The following is a 21,140-nucleotide window of genomic DNA, read 5'->3' as shown; positions in this document are numbered from 1 at the left end:
TCAGGAGGTGGCCTGTAGAGGGCGCACGAGTTCCCGAACCCGCGCCAGTTCGCTCCGCGAAAGGCGGCTGAGAACAGGGCGGAGCCCCGGAGAGCTCATTTGCATGTCGCGACGTCCGTCATGCATTGCGCAGAAAACCGGGTTCCTCCGCGGCCACCGGGGCTAATTTAGGCGGCATGGGGTGGAAAGTGCTGCAAACCGGGGCAGAACCATAAAAACATCATTTGTTGCGTCGGCTGCTAAATATTTTTGACCAAACGAGTGACCACCGTAACCTCAGTATCTATCCCGGCTGCTGTGCCATGTCCTGGAAAAGTGTCAAAGTATACTCTGGTTTCTCTTCAGATCGTATAAATCTTTCGCCTTTTACTAAAGATTTCCGTGGAGAGGAACATTTATGAGTGTTTCTTGAATTTTTTGAGGCTCTGCTTCGGCAGAGCTCCCTTTTCAAAAGTTAAAAACAGATCTCGTTATCTCAATGCTTAGCAGAAGTGAGGAGGTTTGTGATGACTTCCTCAGGGCTAAGAGAGTTCTTGCTCCGAATTAAACGGGGTTGGTTTCCGAGGGAGCCCGCCTCAAATAGGCGTTCTGCACCTTCTCTTAGCTTGCAGGTTGCTATGTGTGGGAATGTATCACCCGTATCAGGGTAGTCAAACTGCAGCCATCTAGATGTCCATGGACTACAATTCCCATGAGCATTTGCTGGCAGGGCCTCTTTATACAGCTGCTTTACAAAGCATTTCCTGCATTTGGTGGCAGGGGCTCATGGGAATGGTAGTCTATGGGCATCTGGAGGGCCGCAGTTCGACTACCCCTGGTTGAGTCAGGCTTTGATAGAATCAGTCAGAAGGTCTCCAAGGGGTGCTCATCTAGCCCAACTGCTGTAGAATGCAGGACATTCACAAGCACCTGCCCACCCGCAGTGACCCCAATTCCATGCCCAAATGATATATAAAAGTGCAAAAAGCAGTGCAAAAGCAAAACAGCAGTGAGAAATTTTAAAATGATGTTTTTAACAACTGTTTTATGGCAGTAATATTGACACGATGGGCCACCCTGAGCTTGCTTGCAGGGAGGGGCGGCCTAGAAATTATTAAATATAACAACAAAGATGGAACAATGGGGCATCAAGAAATTCCCAAGATGCAGGCCACAGTTACTGGATTTATTGGTCTTATTGAGTTTTTAGGTCAGGTGTTCCCAACCAGGGGTGTGAGGTCTGAAGGGGGTCCACGGGAGCTCTGAAATTGCCTGGTTTTTTTTTTTGGAGGGGAGGGGGGTCTGGGCTGTCTTCTCAGCTCTTTTTTTTCTGACTTATAAGAGGTAGAGCTACCAGAGTAGTAATAAAGGTGTGGGGGGGGGCAGTAAAAGGAGAGCTGAGGGTGTGGGTAGTTATGTCACTTCCGGGGCCCAGTATGGAAGGGATGTGGACAGCCAGAAATCACCTCTGGGGCTCTTCAAAATCTGAAAAATTATTTCAGGGGCTCCTCCAGGGCCAAAAGGTTGAAAAAGGCCGATTTAGGCTGTGTAAACTACATCGAGATGGTATATAAATTGCAAAATAAATGTAAGTCAGCGGTCAACATTTCCCAGGCCACGGCAATGCGGCCCACGGCCACAGGAAAACACACAACAGCCACTTGTGAATCCAGTTTGGTCCTTGCCTCCGCTAAAATACTTTTACTGATGCTATAGGCTAATTTACCTGTAGAGTAACTTCCATTGCAACACCTGAATGATTGTGCAGCCCAGGGTGCGCCAAACTGCAAGGAGACCCCGCAGAAGTATCCAAGTTTGGAGTTGATCTAACAGGATGCTCCCCCCACCCCCACCCCCACCTTCTGCTTTAAATGGGAAATTATTTCAGTAATCTCCAATCAATTTCATGGGGGATCCTAGAGTCCCTGTAAAGGATAAAGGTATCCCCTGTGCAAGCACCGGGCCATGTCTGACCCTTGGGGTGACGCCCTCCAGCGTTTTCATGGCAGACTCAATACGGGGTGGTTTGCCAGTGCCTTCCCCAGTCATTACCGTTTACCCCTCAGCAAGCTGGGTACTCATTTTACCGACCTCGGAAGGATGGAAAGCTGATTCAACCTTGAGCTGGCTGCTGGGATCGAACTCCCAGCCTCATGGGCAGAGCGTTCAAACTGCATGTCTGCTGCCTTACCACTCTGCTCCACAAGAGGCTTTTGTGTAAGGATAAGGGGGTGAAATAATATTTTCCTAATTATTGTTCTGTAAAGAGAAGCTTAGTGTACCAGACTGTTTCGTAACAGGAGGCCCAGAAACTTGTTCATGACTGTATCTGATGTGTTCTATTCTCAAGGCCAGAGACAACTGTTTATATCATGCCATTGTTTACGTTACCCGAGGATTGAGAAAGAAGGGGAAATTGCCTTTGGTAACCTTTTTTCGGTGACTTATCATACAATGGGCTGTGGGATGTGCAAGGGGTGGAGACCCCAGATTATTGGTTTGACCCAAAATGCATCATCGTTCCCTGCCTTCAATGGAATATTATAAACTCTCATGTAATCCTTTGTTCAACACACAGGCTTTTCTGGGACAACCCCCTGTGTCATTTTGTTCTTCTGCAATTGAATAAAATCATAAAAGGTTTTCCAGCCTAGCTGTCACTCTGGGTGCTGCACTCTAGGCAAACGATCCCAAAACGCCCAGACCAAGCCCTGGGCTATCACCTGAAGGTTCAGAATTCTTCTACCAGGCCAGTCAAGACAAACAGGAGGGGGAGGGATCCTTCATGGATGATCAGGTTTGCCAAACTCAGTTGACCCTGGAGACCATCTGTAATTACAATTTCTCTCCGGTTGATCAAGATCTGATCTTGTGGAGGAGACGGCTGTTTCGGAAAGGGGGAGGGGGTGTCTGACATTCTACCCTGCTGAAGGCACCTCTACCCTTCCCAAACCCTACCCATTCCAGGGTCTTCCCCCAAACTCCCCAAGTGTTTTGCAACCCAGATTTCGATCCTTCTCCAATTCCCAAGCCATAGCGGAGCTTCTAGAGCAGGGGCGGCCGAACTGCGGCTTTCCAGATGTCCATGGACTACAATTCCCATAGTACTGGCAGGGGCTCATGGCCATTGTAGCCCATGGACCTCTGGAGAGCCAGTTTGGCTTTAGAGCACTCCATAAGCTTAAGAAGACAGGGATTCCATCCTACCAGCTACACGTGGTGGGGTGGTTACAGAGAAGGTAGCCCACCTGTTCTGACTCAAAGGCCAAAACACCTGCTGCATCGACAGGTCCATGGAGATCCAGAGAGCTACAAATGGGCCACCCCAGGTCTATGGTTGAGGCCAGCACAGACAGGGGTATCTGTATGGGCCCCCCCCCCTCCAGGACAGCAATACGAGTGACGGTTCGCAAGTGATATCATCACCCTCCCATTCCTCTATCTCAGTGGTTCTCAACCTGGGTGTCGGGACCCCTTTGGGGGTCGAACGACCATTTCACAAGGGTCACGGCAGGGCAAGCAGCTTGGCAGGCGGGCACGGCACCCCCACTGTTGCTTCTCCTCCTGCAGGCACTCCCATTCATAAACAATCCTGAACCATGGATCTTCAAGCTATTGGGCATTTTTGGTTTAATTTCTGTGAAAGAACCCTTGCGTAATTTCATGGTTGGGGGTCACGACAACAGGAGGAACCGTATTAAAGGGTTGCGGTATCAGGAAGGTTGAGAACCACTGAGCTATGAGATGCTACAGGGGACTGAGAATAGCAAAGGTTTTGATTTTCTGCCGTATCTTCTTCCTTTTGATCTTTTTCCTTCTCGTTGATTTATGATGGTGATTTTATGTCTGGGGTTTTAATGAGACTTAGGTAACCCGCCGCGAGCCGTCAGGGAGCAGCAGGCAATCAATCAATCAATCAATCAATCAATCAATCAATCAATCAATCAATCAATCAAATAGTAACATCTAGCCCAGGGGTAGTCAAACTGCGGCCCTCCAGATGTCCATGGACTGCAATTCCCAGAACCCCCTGCCAGCAAATGCTGGCAGGGGCTTCTGGGAATTGTAGTCCATGGACATCTGGAGGGCCGCAGTTTGACTACCCCTGATCTAGCCGCTAACCTCTCCACCTGTAGCCACCAGGCTGTTAGTGGACCCCCTACCCATGACACTATTAAAGTGAATTGAAGTGGTGTAAAATTGAAACCATTCTAACTGTACTCAATGCAGACACATGCGTCGGGAGCCGCTGCCAAGCACGGGCCGTGAGCCCACATGGCGGTTTCAACTCTTGCCGCATGTAGGATTTCAGAAAAACCGGACCGGGACACGCTCCCTCTAAAAGGCTGCACAGGCTTTATTAAGTTTCCATTAGGCAAGTAAAAAGTAAACAAAAACGTTATTCAAGGCTGCGGGGGGAAGAAAATGAAGACGTAGCTGCAATGACCAAAAAAGAGTAGAAAAAGGTGATGTGGAAGGTTAATTCTTCCCCCCCGAGTTGCCCTTTCTGTTTGTATAAAAACCTACGTCTAAGCCAGCCCGAGCAGCCTGCCTATTCTACGGGGAGGGGGGAGTGGAGAATGGGCTCTGTCTCCTAGCGTGCCAGTCAGAAGCCCCCTGCCAGGGGGAGGCCGCGGCTGCCTCACGCCGAGGGTCCGGAGTTCGGCTTGCTTGGCTCGCTGGCATGGCGCTTCCTCATCACTTCCTGAGCCAGGCCACATGTGATCACACCGTCCACCACACGAAAAGTTCCTGAGCTGGGGAAGCAAGAGGAGAGCGAGGGTCAGGAAACGGAGCAGGGGAGCCTGGGAACAGGTTGAACAACAGAAGAGCCCTGCTGGACCAGACCAGGGGTCCATCTAGTCCAGCCTCCTGTCTCACACAGGGGCCAGCCAGTTCCTCTGCAGGTCCAACAACAGGGCAGAGAGGCCGAGGCCTTCCTAAGAACATCAGCCCTGCTGGACCAGACCAGGGGTCCATCTAGTCCAGCATCCCCTCTCACACAGTGGCCAACCACTTGAATGCTACTTTGGACCAACACGGCTCCCCACCTGAACGCTAGGACATTTTGGAGAATCTTAATTCATAGGGTTGCCATATGCTCGAGGGGACCTAACAGCCCTTGCAGAGACCAAATCAAAACAGCCTTCGACCCCTGGTGGAAGATGGCAACAAAGGGGACAGGCAGAGTGATCCAGATTTTCGGGCTTGAAGGACACTTACTTCTCTGGGGATTCCGACACGGTTGTCATGACCGGATGGGTCTGCTTTCCGAAGAAGAAACTGGCCCACCAGTGTCCAGGGTCAGATTTGGGGAGACCTGGAAAGAGACAGATGCTTCTCAGAATCCACAATAGACCCCTGGCCTGTTCAGTCGAGCAATCTACGTCACACAGTGGCCAACCAGCTCCTCTGGAGGGCCAACAACAGGCCAGAGAGACGGAGGCCCTTCCCCTGACCTCCTGGTTCTAGGATTCAGTTTACTGCCTCAAGCTATGGAGGTTCCCATGTCTGTCTGCAGTAGAACAGCTAGAGCTGGATTGAAGTAGCACCTTGGGAAGCCTCAAGATTTCTTTGGGGGGGGGGGAGATTTCAAAAACGAAAGCTCCCTTCCTCAGATATCCAGACACACATCTGACAAAGAGAGCGCTGACTCTCAAAAGATCACCCCCCAAAGAAGTCTTGTGGGTCTCCAAGGAGCTAACTGACTCAGAGGGATCGTCTAGCCGGGTGTCCTGATGCCAGCGTGATGTCATGAGAGACGTCCCAATCTGTGACAAGGACATCACCTGGACGTGAAACTGGGGTCACTGTGGGTGGGCAGGTCGTTGTGAATGTCCTGCATTCTGCGGCGGGCTGGACTAGATGACCCTGGAGGTCCCTCCCAACTCTATGATTCCATGATGGCCGGGGAAGTCCTCAGAAGGGATTTCACCAGCAAAGACGAAATATTGAAAATGATCCACCTAAATAGGTGCTTATTTACAAATGGGAGTTTGACATTCCTGGGGTAGGCTTGGATGGGAATTCGGGCCAGGGATGTTTGCTTTGGGTGGGGCAGGGAAGAAGCCAAAAATGAGGTTACAAAACCTTCTGGCGCAGGCCGCAGTTGTGTCGATAATGCATCATCGCTGTGTAAGGAAAAAATTAGAACTTGGGGGCTCATTCCCGGTCAGCTGCAGGGTACTGGTTACAGTGGATGAGCGATTGGGTGGTGAGTGTCCTGCATAGTGCAGGGGGTTGGACTAGATGACCCAGGAGGTCCCTTCCAACTCTATGATTCTAGGATTCTATACCTGCTTGTTGTTGTTATGTGCGAAGTCGTGTCCAACCCATCGCGACCCCATGGACAATGATCCTCTAGGCCTTCCTGTACCATTCTATACCTGCTGGAGTGGGCCTTTTCTCCGTGACTGCTTGCGTGCAGAACCTGGGAGTTCCAAAAACCCATTCTGCTACGTTTCCAACCCGTAAAGATGGTTGCCAAATCAGACAGTAGCAGGGGGCGGGCAGGCTTAACAGGAAGGGTGCTTGTAGGGAGGGCCCAACGGCCGACAGAGCCAGGATACCTACCCGGATGGTGAGGGATCACTTCCCCAGAGTATTCAGAACTTCCGCAGGAGCTGTTGCTGGAAGTGGAACCCAGACGCCCTGCAAGGCAGAAGAGGCTTGGTGTTAGCATTGTTCAGCTCGGGGCAGCTCCCGACGGGACCATAAAAACATATACAATGCAGTTATGGTTATTAAAAAAAATAAATAAATCTTAAAACAGTCAAACAGCTGACTGGGCAGACTATCCCAGAGAATCTTGATTCTTGGTTTTTCGGAGGGGTGTGTGGCAGATAGGGAGCCCAACGATGTTTACTTAACTTGGCTTGCTTTCATTGGCCAAACGCCTGGAAGAAGAGCTCAGTTTTACAGGCCCAGTGGAACTGGACCGGTTCCTGCCAGTTCTTGGCTCAGCTCTTCTGGGAGGTCATTTCACCAGGTCTGGGCCAGGACAGAAAAGGGCCTGGCCAAGGCCAGATGCACTCTTTTGAGCCAGGGATTGCTAGTTAAAAAAAAAAAGATCTTAATTACCTTTGTAAAGGTAAAGGTATCCCCTGTGCAAGCACCGAATCATGTCTGACCCTTGGGGTGACGCCCTCCAGCGTTTTCATGGCAGACTCAATACGGGGTGGTTTGCCAGTGCCTTCCCCAGTCATTACCGTTTACCCCCCAGCAAGCTGGGGACTCATTTTACCGACCACGGAAGGATGGAAGGCTGAGTCAAGCTTGAGCTGGCTGCTGGGATTGAACTCCCAGCCTCATGGGCAAAGCTTTCAGACGGCTGCCTTACCACTCTGCTCCACAAGAGGCTCTAAGGTCCTTTGAGGAAGGGGTATATTCAGACAGGTGATCCACTCAGGTACGCTGGGCCCTAACTGCGTACAGCCATGTTTAAATGGCCCCAAACTGCTCTGTGGACCCATTTCAGGCTCAGGAAACATCATGAGCAGTTTACATAAGGACATTTTACTCTGAATCAGACCATCGAGGTCTGTATTGTCTACTCAGAGTAGCAGCAGCTGCCGAGGGTCTCAGGTGAGTGGTCTTCCACATCACCTACTGCCTGGAGAGGCTGGGAATGGAGCCTGGGAGCTTCTGCATTTCAAGATGTTGAGCCATGGCCCATCTCCTATCTCAGGGCCCCTAAACCCCGGAACACAGCGGAACTACAGCCTTGGAGGTGGAGAGATACCACCCACTCACTTTGGTCTCCAAGATCAAAGGCTTCAGAAAACCTTGAGGCAGGAAGGAAAGTGAGAGGAAGGAAGGAAGGAAGGAAGGAAGGTGACAGAGAACAGAAACAAAGAAATGAATAACAGAAGGAAGGAAGGAAGGAGAGAAAGAGAGCAGAAGGAAGGAGAGAAAGAGAGCGGAAGGAAGGAAGGAAGACAGCAGAAGGAAGGAGAGAAAGAGAGCAGAAGGAAGATAGGAAGGAGAGAAAGAGAGAGGAAGGAAGGAGAGAAGGAGAGAGAGGAAGGAAGGAGAGAAAGAGAGTGGAAGAAAGGGAAGGAAGGAGAGAAAGAGAGTGGAAGAAAGGGAAGGAAGGAGAGAAAGAGAGAGGAAGGAAGGAAGGAGACTGCCCAAAACACCTTGTGGAACACTGTCCAAGAAGCAACCTTCTGCCCTCAATAGGCTAAAGCAAAAAGGATTGGGGGGGGGCATTTTGGGGTCCATGTCAGGCTTTAAGAGAACCATAACATGTGCACACTTTTCACGGCTCAAGTCCGACAGCTGCTCTCTGCCACAATCCCTATTCTCAGAGCGGGGGTGGAGATGGCAGCCTCTCCCCTGCTCCGGTGGCAGTGCCAGCTGCCTGCCACCCTTAAAATGAAATCTGGCCCAGAGCCCAGAGCGAGGCAAACAAAACCCTGCAAGCTGCCGTTTGCCCGGTGTCTAAAAACAGCCTTTGTTTGGCCAAGTCGTCGGATCAGGCCTTTTAAGGAGTCTGATTTAAACCAAGGCTTCTGCTCTCTCCCCGTACGGCCTCCTGAATACTCAGGGACAGATCTGACCTAGCAGAAGGACCTGACGAGGGGAAGGGAGGATCCAACACCCTTTGCCAGGAATCTTTCCTTGCAAAATTCAAATTCGGGTGAGGAACTGTGGATCGTTTTCACAGTGCATCTTCCTTTCCCTCAAGTGAAACCCCCAAAAACCCCACCCTCAAGTGGCATTCTTGGGAACATTTTGGGTCCACTGGCAGAAATACTCCTCTGGATCCAAGCTACAGGTTTGATACTCTGCAAATTTGGAAATGAGGTTCTTTTATGAGGATCCACCTAGATTGGTGTTTTTTAACATATGGGGTGGGACCTTCAGGTGGGTCATGACCTATGTGCAGGGGGTTGGACTAGATGACCCAGGAGGTTCCTTCCAACTATCATTCTATGTCTCCTTCGGAAGGCATTTCTGCTGCCTCTTAGAAGCACGTCCTCTTAGATGCCATACCTCTGCGTACACAAGCGGAAAAGAGCCACAGGCGAGAAAGGTGAGGCAACTCAAGTGTTGAGGAATTGGCTTGGACACCAGTGAGGTCATAGGCCTGGTGTATCCTTTTCCTATCATGCAGCTTTCTGTCACATGTGTACAGATGGCTCCAGGGGGTTGGCCACTGTGTGACACAGAGTGTTGGACCGGATTGGCTACTGGCCTGATCCAACATGGCTTCTCTTATGCTCTGTATTCTTGGTCCAAGGGGGGGGGGCAACAGTGGGACAATTTCTAGAATTCTGGCCCCACTGGTGGATCTCATGATGGCCCCTGGGATTTGGCCTCTGTGTGACACAGAGTGTTGGCGTGGATGGGCCATTGGCCTGATCCAACATGGCTTCCCTTATGTTCTTATGTCTGGGGCAGTGATGCTCTGTCTTCTTGATGCTTGAGGAGGGGTAACAGTGGGATAGTTTCTGGTGGACCTCCTGCTGGCCCCTGGGTTTGGACCACTGTGTGATATAGGGTGACTGGATGGCCCATTGGCCTGATCATGCTGGTTTTGACTGTTCAGGCTGATACACCTTAGATCTCTACTAGGAATACAATAGGAACTACATTGTGGGGTGGAAGAACTCTGTGGATGGCCTCCTCATCCTCCCAGGACTTGGAAAGGCTGCAGGCAGCTGTTAGGGAACTCACCAGCAGGGGCAGCTCTCACAGGGCAAGGATCTGCAGCCTCCGAGCCTCCAAGTGAAGTGGAAGGAGGAGGGGGTGGGGGATGGAAGGCGATTGGCTGGCTGCTGGACAGACAGGCAAGCCGGATGGAGGAGGAGGCCCTCAGGGGCAGGACAGCCGCCCCGTGTGGGTGTTAAGCATTGAGTGGCACTTAAGCCATGGGACCAGCTCTTCCTCCAAGGCTTTACCAGAAATTTATAGTGGAACAGATTAACAATCTGGGCTGATCCTGCATTGAGCAGGGGTTGGACTAGATGGCCTGTATGACCCCTTCCAACTCTATGATTCTGTGAACAAAAACCAAGGCGGAGCCACCAGACACATGAAGCTGCCTTCCACAGAGTTGTCCATCAGTCCACTCCTTTGCCCTTTTTGGCTTCTCCCACCTCACCATCGCTGCCCCCCTCCACTCCCCCGGGCTTACTTCGGTAGTAGTCATGGGTTGCCACAAGGGAGCCGCTGGAGGGGATTGCTGCCATGTTACTTGATCTTCGTTCTTGTGCTGTTGTAAACCCTGAGACACAAAACAAAAGCCCGTTGTCAGAATACACACAGACACACAAATGTTTAAGGACCACTGTGCACTAAGGACATCGGACGCCTGGTTTTTCAGAAGGGGCCAAAGAGCGTGTATCCGATTAAGTGCAACCAGCAGGGTGAAATATATACAAGCCCTATGAAGACAGGTTGAGGGACTTGGGAATGTTCAGCCTGGAGAAAAGGAGGTTGAGAGGGGACATGATAGCCCTCTTTAAGTATTTGAAAGGTTGTCACTTGGAGGAGGGCAGGATGCTGTTCCCGTTGGCTGCAGAGGAGAGGACATGCAGTAATGGGTTTAAACTACAAGTACAGCGACATAGGCTAGATATCAGGAAAAAAATTTCACAGTCAGAGTAGTTCAGCAGTGGAATAGGCTGCCTAAGGAGGTGGGGAGCTCCCCCTCACTGGCAGTCTTCAAGCAAAGGTTGGATACACACTTTTCTTGGATGCTTTAGGATGCTCTGGGCTGATCCTGCGTTGAGCAGGGGGTTGGACTAGATGGCCTTCATGGCCCTTTCCAACTCTATGATTCTATGACTATACGCTAATCCTTTATCAAGTAAAATGTAAGGTAGCAGCAAATGAGTTCCTTGGGATTTTCCCTTCCAGGGGATCTTGAAACACTGTCCAATATCAAAGCAGCGAGTTCTCCGAGCATAGGCACACAGAGGAGCAACAGAAAAGTGAATCGATATTGTATGACGCTTGTGCTGATGAACCCCCACCCCACCCCCAAACACAGATCGGCTTGGAAAGCTGCTTCTGTGGGGGAAGAGGACATTGCCAGTCAGGCTAAGATTCGTATCTCGAATAAGGAGAAGAGTGGCCAGATACAGTGAAATGCACCGTCTTTGCAGATCAGATATCAAAGTCTTTGTGAATACAGAAAGATCATTGAAAACAGAGAGCTGTTCATCCACAGGTGGTGCCAACCTAACCAGGCTAAAGACCCAATACCCGGCAATGAGACCTGCACAAATCTTGCAACCACAACATTTTACAGGGATGAAATCAGTTCCACCTGATATCCATAACCTGACAAGCACCAATGAAAGTCCCAGGTTCAATCCCCGGTATCTCCCGTTAAAAAGACCAGGTGGTGGGTGATGTGAAAGACCTTGGCCTGAGAACCAAGGGGAGGGCTGTGGCTGACTGAGTCGCTGCTTGGCATGCAGAAAGTCTCAGGTTCAATCCCCGGCATTTCCAGTTGAAAGAATCTGTTATCAGGGGATGAGAAAAGATCTCTACATAGGATGGTAGAGAGCTGCTTCTGGTGCTCCAAGCAGACAATACCGACCTTGATATTTTCTGTATAAGGCATCTTTGTGCATTCAACGGAGCATTAAAACTGCTCCACGAAGGAGGCCTGAACATCAGTAATATTATGTCAATATGGGGGAATGGTGACATTGCCCCATGCTTAGAATTCCTACCACTTGCCACATGGATACGGCGCATGGATGCAGATTGACCCTTCAGGACCACTCATTCATTGCAATGTGAGAGTGACAACTCAAGCAGAATGTGCCCTCCTCATGCGCCCGCCCCTCCTTTGACCCCAAGTGACCTCCTCCTCATTCCTGACCTACATTCTACCAATGCTGTGGCAAGCAGGAGCAATCAATCAGAGTTATGCTCAGGGTCGTATGTCCGCTATGCTAAAAAAAGCAACTTGATAGAAGCTATGGAAATCCAGGTCAGAGACCAACAAGAAAAAAGAGCTATTCCTCCTTATGGAGGACGAAGGGTGCGCGTGCATGAACCCATACCTTGAATAAAACTTCCATGGCCCTGTGGCAGATTTTTACCATTGAGAAACCCCTGAAATGTTCTTCAGGGTTTGAGAAACCCCAGAAGTGGCACAATTGTGCAGAATATGGCTGGGAAGCAGAGCTGTGGACACGCCCACCCGGGGCCCCTCCCCTTCCCACCCCCTCCAGGCCAGTCATTGGCCATTTTGGGATGGGGGTGGTCAACATGACCATCACCCCATAAATGTTTAACAAATTTAAGAAACAGAAAAACGCCCATTCAAGAAACTCCAGGGTTCCACAAGGCCCTGTTTGAAAAAGCCTGCCCTATGGGGATACACCCTTCCTACACATGACTTTGTAGCTCAGTCTACCAACTAGCCCAATTTGAACACCACAAATATATTAAGTTTGAATCCAGTGGCAGCTTTAAGACCAAGTAAGTTTCATTCAAGATATAAGCTTGTAGTGTGTGTAAACAACATCTCTCCACTGGTCGACAGGACTCATTTGTTAGCCAACTTGGTGTAGCAGTTAAGAGCAGCGTCACTCATCTGGAGAACCAGTTTTGATTCATGTAGAATGTATATATTCATCTGAAGAAGTGTGTTTGCACAAAAACTTGTATCATGAATAGGCTTGTGCGCTTTAGTGGCCATTCAAGCCTGAGGCGCTGGCCGCCTCAGGCTTGAATGGCCGCTGAAGCGCACAAGCCTAAACAGGAACAAAACTTTCTTGGTCCTAACGGTGCCACTGGTTCAAACTTTTGTTCTGCGGCTTCAGACCAACACGGCGACCTCCCTGAAATCTACCACAAATTTACGTTCGCCCCAACACATCTGGAAAGACAGAAAGATTTGAGGGTTTTTTGGGGAATGGACTTTCCATAGAATCACAGAGTTGGAAGGGACCTCCAGAGTCATCTAGTCAAACCCCCTGCACTATGCAGGAACTCACAACTACCTACCCACACACCGTGACCCCAATTTCATGCCCAAATGATCCCCCTTTTGCTGCATGGCCCAAGACAGCCCTATCTCCGAACCTAAGGAGGGTCAGGGCTGCTACGCAAAGGCCGGCAATAAGCAATTCATCTGTCCGCCTCTTGCTCAGAAGCATTACAGGGTTGTCGTAAGTTAGACGCCACTACACTGCTTTTTTAAAAGGTGTGGAGAACTGCACGGGGTTGGACTAGATGACCCTGGAGGTCCCTTCCAACTCTAGAATTCTAACTTGCAAATGCCCACCACTGTGAGAGGTGGGGTGAATTCAGATCAAAGGGTTTTTCTCTTGCAGGGACCCCTGGGAAACATTTTTTTCCAGGAGACACACAAAGCAACATTAACTGAAAGGGACTCTTATCGCTCAGGACAGATCTTTAATTTTAACCTTAGAGACGAACTGCAACTATTTTCTCATAGTTTGGTGTAGTGGTTAGGAGTGCGGACTTCTAATCTGGCAAGCCAGGTTCGATTCTGCGCTCCCCCAAATGCAACCAGCTGGGTGACCTTGGGCTCGCCACGGCACTGATAAAACTGTTCTGACCGAGCAGTGATATCAGGGCTCTCTCAGCCTCACCCACCACACAGGGTGTCTGTTGTGAGGAGAGGAATGGGAAGGCGACTGTAAGCCGCTTTGAGCCTCCTTCGGGTAGGGGAAAGCGGCATATAAGAACCAACTCTTCTTCTTCTTCATATGGGAGAACAAACGTGTCTTTGGGGTAAGAAGGCAATAACAAGAATCTCCTAATGGTGCACTTCCAGCCTAAAGGATTCGGTTTCGTTCGTCATGCCAGAATATCAGGAACTGGCGAATTTCACGGAAGAGTTTCTCCGAAGTCCGTCACGCGCGGATTAACAAATTTGCTTTCTAACCAAACACCGAAAAGTTAATCTTTGCAGGCCATTGCTGCAGCTGGAACCTGCTGGACAAAAGACATTTTGAGGCAAACTGGCCAGACATGCTAACTTTAAGATCCAAGGGTCTGTGCCTATTTGGGGAGTGGGGCTGTCCACAAAACCAGGTGAAGCCCAGTTCTTAACCCTGAATGCTGTTGGGCTGCCCAGACTTATTTGAGAGCCAGCCTGGTGTCGTGGTTGACTTTTTTGGGTAGTAAAAAGAAGGATACAAAAAACAAAACAACTCTTCTACACTTGGAGTGACTCCAGCTACGCATTTAGGGGGTTGGGAGGGAAGAATTTCCAACAACAGAAATGGCACCAAAGGAAGAATTTTACAAATTAAGAGCTGAAGAGCCAACCAGAACTCTAAAAAAACCCTTTGCCTGAACTGACATTCCCCACAATACTTTACAGAGCCGGTGGCCTATCCATATATATATAAAAATTGCTTGATAAGAGTATAAGGAATCAACCACTGAAGAAAAATTGTGAAAACGGAGTATATCTAGAAACCGTTTTGGTTGGTCCTTAAAAAATTATCGATAGATAAAAATTATTGTACCAATTGCCATGGAAAGGTTCTGTTTTTCTCTGTTTATGTTTTGACCCTTTCTTCCTTTCTCGTATTGAACTATATATACACCTGCACTTTTTACATGCATACACACATATATGCTTATATACACATATGCGCTTATATATATACACACACATGCTCTTATACATACATGTGCTTATACATAGAGATGTGCTCTTATATACACACATGATCTTATATTATTATTAATATTAATATTATTATTTATTCCCTGCCACTTTGTGGCAGGTTACAAAGTCTTATATATATACACACTCATGCTTACACACACACAAATATGCACTTATATATACATATGTGCTTCTCTGCCTATAGACACCTCCCTCCTTTGGGCTCTGGACCCTTCACATGGAAGTTTCAGTGTATTTCAATGGCAGACAGTTTGGTGTAGTGGTTAGGAATGCGGACTTCTAATCTGGCATGCCGGGTTTGATTCTGCGCTCCCCCACATGCAGCCAGCTGGGTGACCTTGGGCTCAACACAGCACTGATAAAGCTGTTCTGACCGGGCAGTGATATCAGGGCTCTCTCAGCCTCACCCACCCCACAGGGTGTCTGTTGTGGGGAGAGGAAGGGGAAGGCGACTGTAAGCCGCTTTGAGCCTCCTTTGGGTAGGGAAAAGCGGCATATAAGAACCAGCTCTTCTTCTTCTTCTTCTAAGAGGAACAGAGAAATCCATGGAGGAGAGACCCACCCGTGGCTACTGGCCAAGACTGTGACATTCTGGCCCTCGAGCAATGGAGAAGGTGGGGGGCATTAGGAAGGGGGGCAGGCCCATAACCTACTTCCAGAGGCTTGGGAACCCATTTAGGAGGTCCTCCTGACGCACAGGTAAGAAAACACCACTGTAGGAAGACAGCACACTGGTGCGATACAGCAGAACTCTTGCTGGCGTCCCGAAAGCCCCCTGGCCTGCTTCAGCTGGATCAGTTCTGCGCGATCCGAGTGGTCTAAAGCAGTGTTTCTCAACCTGGGGGTCGCAACCCCTTTGGGGGTCGAACGACCTTTTCACAGGGATTGAGGCAGGGCAAACCGCTTGGCTGGGGGGGCGCCATCCACACAACAGCCTTGCGGGGTAGATCGAGAGAGTGTTTGTCTGTCTGGAGCAGCGGAAAAGAGGGAGGTCAGCATGGTGGGGCAAGAGGCAGAACTGAACTGAGAAACCCCGGAAAAAACCCCAATTTCTATACAATCCTGAACCATGGATCTTCACCCCATTGGTCAGTTTTGATTCAATTTCTGTGAAAGAACCCTTGCATCATTTTATGATTGGGGGTCACCACATCATGAGGAACTGGATTAAAGGGTCCTGGCATTACGAAGGTGGAGAACCACTGGTCTAAAGTTTTCCCTCCACCCCCCAAAATTACAGGTCTGGCGTTCCAGCCTCAAGACCATGAGCGGGATTCCGGGTCGACCCACCAGCCAGACGCTGGCCTGCCATACAGGTCGGATAATGTGCTTTTGCAGCTGGATGATCCTGTGCGGAACAGGAAAATCTGCTTTTATCCAACCTGCCTGGACCCGGAGCAGGATAACTGCAAGAAGACGGCTTCTCCCCCCCACATTTCTTTTCAGCGTTTCTTTCGCCTTTCTCAACAAAATTTTTGTTCAAAAGCTTTCCAGGAAACCCGGATCGCGAAGCCCTTTCCTCGCTTTTGTCTCCCTTGCCAAGGATGGCTCCCGGGCGCCTAGGGGGGGTGGGGCGGGCAGAACAGGGCTTCCGGAAGAGCAAGCCGAGCTGAACTGCCAAAATCCGGACTGAACTGGCTGGTTGCTGCCGCAGCCGACTCAGACCGAGCGTAGGCCCGCCTGCCTCAGCGCCCGGGGGCCGGGCTGAGCGAGAGATCCGCGCTGGAGTAAAGGAGGAACGCGCACGGCTGGCTGCGCCGTGACTCGCAAGGAAGCCCCCTGGATTCCCAAGCGATTTACGCCCGGAGGTGCGTGGCGAGCCCAATTGGAAAACCGGAGAAAGTGGGAACCGGCTCGAGTTGTATACAAATACGCTTCTCTTCTCCACCCCACCTCCCCCGAATCCTCCACGGCGGCCGGTGGGTTGAGCATGGGCTGGGGTCGCCAAGCGAGGCGGGACCACTGTTTCTAGAAAGGGGCCCCTGGCGGAACGAACCCCCTTTGATCTAAATCAAAGCGGGGCCGCCAGCAAAGCGGAAAGCCGAATGGAACGTTGAGACCGCCGCTTAGAACGTTCGCGTAGATTAGAACGTCCAGATCAAAGACGAAAGGAGAAAGCGCTTCAACCGGGTGTGCTTGTGTGTGTGTTGCTGTGTTTTTACCCGGGGTTGGCAAGACGGGGGGCGAGGAAGAGCCCACAGCAAGGACACGGGGGCGAACATAAAGGGGCGCAAGCCAGCCTGGTCATCCCGCCCCCCCCCCCAATAAATATGGTGAAAGTCAACCAAGAAACGTGTCTCCCGACAAACATCCATACACAAGCGATACACGCGAGAACCGAAAGCGCCGCGATTCCGCTTTTGTTTTGCCACCGCCGCCCGCTCCTGTTTACTCGGAAGTCAATCCCAAACAAACAAGCGCGCTTGAAAAAAGACGGGCGCGTTACTTTCGCTCGGCCGGGCTCTAAAGGGAGCTGACAACTTACTCCCCCTCGCTACTCCCCTGAAGAAACGGATTTCAAGGACCGGGGAGGGGGAAAGGAGAGAAGGGAAAAGACCCCCCCTCCCTTTCCCCTATCAAGATGCAACACGAATCTAACCACCGGGAGGGATGTTAACCTCCAGGCGGGGCCTGGGGAATCTCCCGGAATTGCATCTCCGGATTGCAAAGATGGGGGTGTCTGCCGCATTGCCTCCTGCCCGGGGTCCCTGCCCCCCCCGGCCCAAACCTGCCTTGCACCGCTTCCAAGCGCTTGGCGATCGCGCACCAGCCGCGTCCAGCTGGCCCACGGTGGGGTGGGGTGGGGGAAGGGAACGTCTCACCTCGAGTGTCCTTAAGGCTGCGCCCAGCAGAATCCCAACGGCTTGAGACCACAGGTGACCTGGCTCAGGGCGGGTGACGCTAGGCTACAGAGCCCATTTGCAAAGGAGATACCGGGAGTACACTCCACGTCCACGAAAACACACCGAAGCGCAAGCGGTTCTAAAGGCGGCGGCGCCCGCGGCCGGCCTTATATGGGGCCGCTCCTGGGCGACGTCACCTCGGCTGACGCCTCCCAGCCTCCCAGAGGGTGGGGAGAGGGGCGGAGAGAGAGGCGAGCGCCGGAGGTGGGGCTGAGAAGGGCCAGGGAGGCGCTCGGGGCGGCCGGGTTGCATTTCCCCCCTACCTGCAATTGCGCTTGTTGCCGCTTGGAAATGCAACTTGGCAAAGGTTGCGAGGCGCTGCGAGGCTCCGGACGGCCGCTGCGTTTGCAAACGCGCTTTCTAGGCCTGACCTTAATTCCGTTCCAAAGTCTGGAAGTGTTGAAAACCGTCACGCGCCGGAGACCTGACCGCCGAACGGTTTCGACCTCTTGAAAGCCTGCGCTTTCCGTGACCCCTGTGAACTCAGGACAAAGTTCAGCCACAGTCACGGGCCAGGCTGGATGGTGCAGAGTTTTGGGGTGTGGGGGTGTGGGATCATTTAGGCATGAAATTGGGGTTCCCGGCGGGTAGGCAGGTAGTGGTGAGTTCCTGCATTGTGCAGGGGGCTGGACTAGATGACCCCGGAGGTCCCTTCTGACTCTATGGTTCTATGAAAGCTTGTTGCCAGAAAGACACTTTATTATTATAATTATATTATTATTATATTTAAATTTCTAGCCCGCTACACCCAATGGCTCGTATATAAAAACCCCAAATAAAATACCCCAATAAAATTCCCCTAAAACCAAAACCACAACAATCCCAAGATGTCCAGAAGGGGTGGACTAAATCTAACTAAACTTGCCCACTATCCACCGGGGGGGGGCATGGGGACAATGACCATAAGCCCGCCTAAGAATAACCCGGGGGGGTCCAGCTCTTCCTTAGCGTGATGGCCTCAACAATTGACCTGGCGGAAGAGCTCCGTCTCACAGGCCCTGCGGAACGCTGGGAGATCCCGCAGGGCCCGTAGCTCTTCCGGGAGCTCATTCCACCAGGTAGGGGCCAGGACCGAAAAGGCCCTGGCCCTGGTTGAGGCCAGGCACACTTCTCGGGGGCCGGGTATGACCAACAAATTTGAACCTGCAGAGCGTAAAACCCTGCGGGGGTCATAGGGTGAGAGGCGGTCCCTCAAGTATGTGGGTCCCAAACCACGCAGGACCTTAAAGAATCATAGAATCATAGAGTTGGAAGGGGCCATAGAGGCCATCTAGTCCCACCCCCTGCTCAACGCAGGATCAGCCCTAAGCATCCTAAAGCATCCAAGAAAAGTGTGTATCCAACCTTTGCTTGAAGACTTCCAGTGAGGGGGAGCTCACCACCTCCTTAGGCAGCCCATTCCACTGCTGAACTACTCTGACTGTGAACATTTTTTTCCTGATATCTAGACTATATCGTTGTACTTGTACCAGCTTGCGGCCTGGGAAGTTTTTTACTGCGGGGGGGCGGGGAGAGGGAATCGCGGCCCAGCGCCATGGCCTTTGCGGCCCGGCACCGGGCCGCGGACCGCAGGTTGGGGACCACTGAGTTAGGGATTAGATGGAAGACACATATATGCACACCTACGAAGGAGGTTACACTGGATACCATCCAGGGTTCTTTCCATCTCTAGAAACCCTCCCCCCCCCCCTGAAATGATAGACTTTTGGCTTGTACTTCCTATTTGTGATCATGGTGTAACCTTTCACTGTGACCCTCCCATAGGCAAAAACCTATGTTCATAATGCAATTGCTTTCCGAGTTTTCGGTGGTTTGAATGCTTGACTTTGAAGTCACAACGTGAACCCTGAGCTCATAAAGAAGGAGGAGATTTGGATTCCCCCCCCCCCACTTTTCTCAACCAGAAGGAGTCTGAAAGCAGCTCACATTCGCCTTCCCTTCCTCTCCCCACAACGGGCACTCTGTGAGGTAGGTGGGGCTGAGAGGTTCCGAGAGAACTGTGAGAACAGCCCTATCAGGGCTGTGATGAGCCCAAGGTCGCCCAGCTGGCTGCATGTGGAGGAGTGGGGAATCAAACCTGGCTTGCTGGATTAGAAGCTGCCACTCTTAACCATTACACCAACCTGGCTCTGCGACGGCTTCTACATCATGGATGCCCTGCCTCTTTGAGCCTGCAGTCACCTTTGGAATTTGGAGCCAATGGCGTGAAGATCCATTGTTCATGATTGCATATAAATTGGTTTCTTTCTGGGGGTCTCTCATTTCAGTTCTGCCTTTTGTCCCACCATGCCGATCGTGCTCTTTACCGCATCTCAATCTACCCTGCAAGGCTGTTGTGTGGATGGTGCCCCCCAGGCCAAGCTGCTTGTTCTGCTGTGACCCCTGTGAAAGGGTTGTTCAACCCCCAAAGGGGTCCCGACCCCCAGGTTGAGAACCACTGATTTAACAGGATAAATTTTAAAATGAAAATAGTGTTTAAAAAGATTCAGTTGTATGCACAAAAAGGAAGTGTGCATATTGAGTTATCTGGCAGTACCTGTTTTCAGTTCTGGGGCATCTAACCTGGCTCTTCCTTTTATAGGAGCTGGGCAAAAGTTACACCGAGCCCCCGGTGTAGACCCCTGTTCTACATGAAGGCAGGCAATGGTCTCCCCCTCCCCTTTATGAAAACCCTGCTGAGCTACATGAGTGAAGCATCCTGCCACTAACCCTGCCCTTCTTTTCACACTTATACATTGCCTACCTTCTAGGGGTGTCGTAAGAATTATTATGAGATTATCCCTGTCTGGTGTTGCTAGTCTGTGGGAGGGGCACCCTGATGAATTGAAAAGCCAGAAAAGAAAAGAAAGCCAAAAAACCAAAAACAAACAAACAAAAAAGACTTCCCTTTAAACGTCTCTCATAGAGCAGATATTTTTGAACCTTCCTCCTTCCCCCACCCCTATACATTTGATTTGATTCCCCACTCCTCCCAACGCAGCCAGCTGGGCAACCTTGGGCTCATCACAGCCCACATAGGGCTGTTCTCACATTACTCTCCGTACAGAGAGCTCTGGGTCACGTGACTGCCCAGTGGCCTTTGGTAAACAGCAAAGGAAAGAGCTCTTTAAAATCGCTGTCTGTACTAGGAGAAACCTCCTTAAGAAGATAACAAACTGTGCCCAGCCAAGAACTCAATTTACTCTGGGTTATGTCAGGACAGGGCACAGATACATAAATCATAATGATGCAAAATGTATTGCATTTGAAAGGAACAGAATCTCCCAACCGTCAGAGCACAGTTGCCTTGCAGGGTTGCAAACAAAGGGCAATTTTGGCGATTCAGATTTTGGAAAGACCTCAGAGACAATTCTCTCTCTCTCTCCCTCTCTCTCTCTCTCTCTTTCTCTCACAAACACACACACACACACAAAGCAGGTCTCCGCAAAGGCAGCATTTATATTTTCTATAGCAGTACAATAAAATTGTCAATACAATGAAGGTAGCGATAAAATTATACAATAACTTGAAGATGCAAATTAAGAACTCATGGGCATCTCTACATTCAGAGGCAAACAACCTCTGAACACCAGTGCCAGGAGGCAACATCAGGGGAAGGTTTCGAACTCTGTGCCCTGTTG

The 21,140-nt window shown here is 50.7% G+C and overlaps 1 protein-coding gene and 1 non-coding gene across 2 annotated transcripts; one reads left to right on the top strand and one right to left on the bottom strand.

Moving 5' to 3' along the window:
- The first annotated feature begins 325 nt into the window (after positions 1 to 325).
- On the top strand, positions 326 to 441 carry LOC143836920 (U5 spliceosomal RNA). The gene has a single exon (XR_013230833.1). It is a non-coding gene; the product is annotated as a U5 spliceosomal RNA (small nuclear RNA).
- Positions 442 to 4,318: 3,877 nt separating this feature from the next.
- On the bottom strand, positions 4,319 to 17,629 carry PPDPF (pancreatic progenitor cell differentiation and proliferation factor). Its single transcript, XM_077335846.1, has 5 exons — positions 17,440 to 17,629; positions 10,121 to 10,210; positions 6,553 to 6,630; positions 5,203 to 5,299; positions 4,319 to 4,736 (listed from the first exon to the last, which is right to left on the bottom strand). Exons 2-5 carry the CDS (start codon positions 10,173 to 10,175, stop codon positions 4,622 to 4,624), a joined length of 345 nt encoding a protein of 114 aa, XP_077191961.1. The 5' UTR covers positions 10,176 to 10,210; positions 17,440 to 17,629; the 3' UTR covers positions 4,319 to 4,621.
- Between the last annotated feature and the right edge of the window lie 3,511 nt (positions 17,630 to 21,140).

This window comes from Paroedura picta, chromosome 4 (genome assembly GCF_049243985.1).
Source record: "Paroedura picta isolate Pp20150507F chromosome 4, Ppicta_v3.0, whole genome shotgun sequence".
Lineage (NCBI taxonomy): Eukaryota > Metazoa > Chordata > Lepidosauria > Squamata > Gekkonidae > Paroedura > Paroedura picta.
The sequence above is the reverse complement of the archived record's forward strand: the minus strand, read 5'-3'. Positions and strand labels throughout refer to the sequence as shown.

Bases quoted from the DNA above. Each gene is read 5' to 3' on its own strand.
- PPDPF (XM_077335846.1), bottom strand. From the start codon at position 10,175: ATGGCAGCAATCCCCTCCAGCGGCTCCCTTGTGGCAACCCATGACTAC. The intron at 6,631-10,120 runs GTAAGCCCGGGG...TCTGCCTTGCAG, and splicing joins AACCCATGACTACTACCGAA to GGCGTCTGGGTTCCACTTCC. The intron at 5,300-6,552 runs GTAGGTATCCTG...GTCTCTTTCCAG, and splicing joins AGTGATCCCTCACCATCCGG to GTCTCCCCAAATCTGACCCT.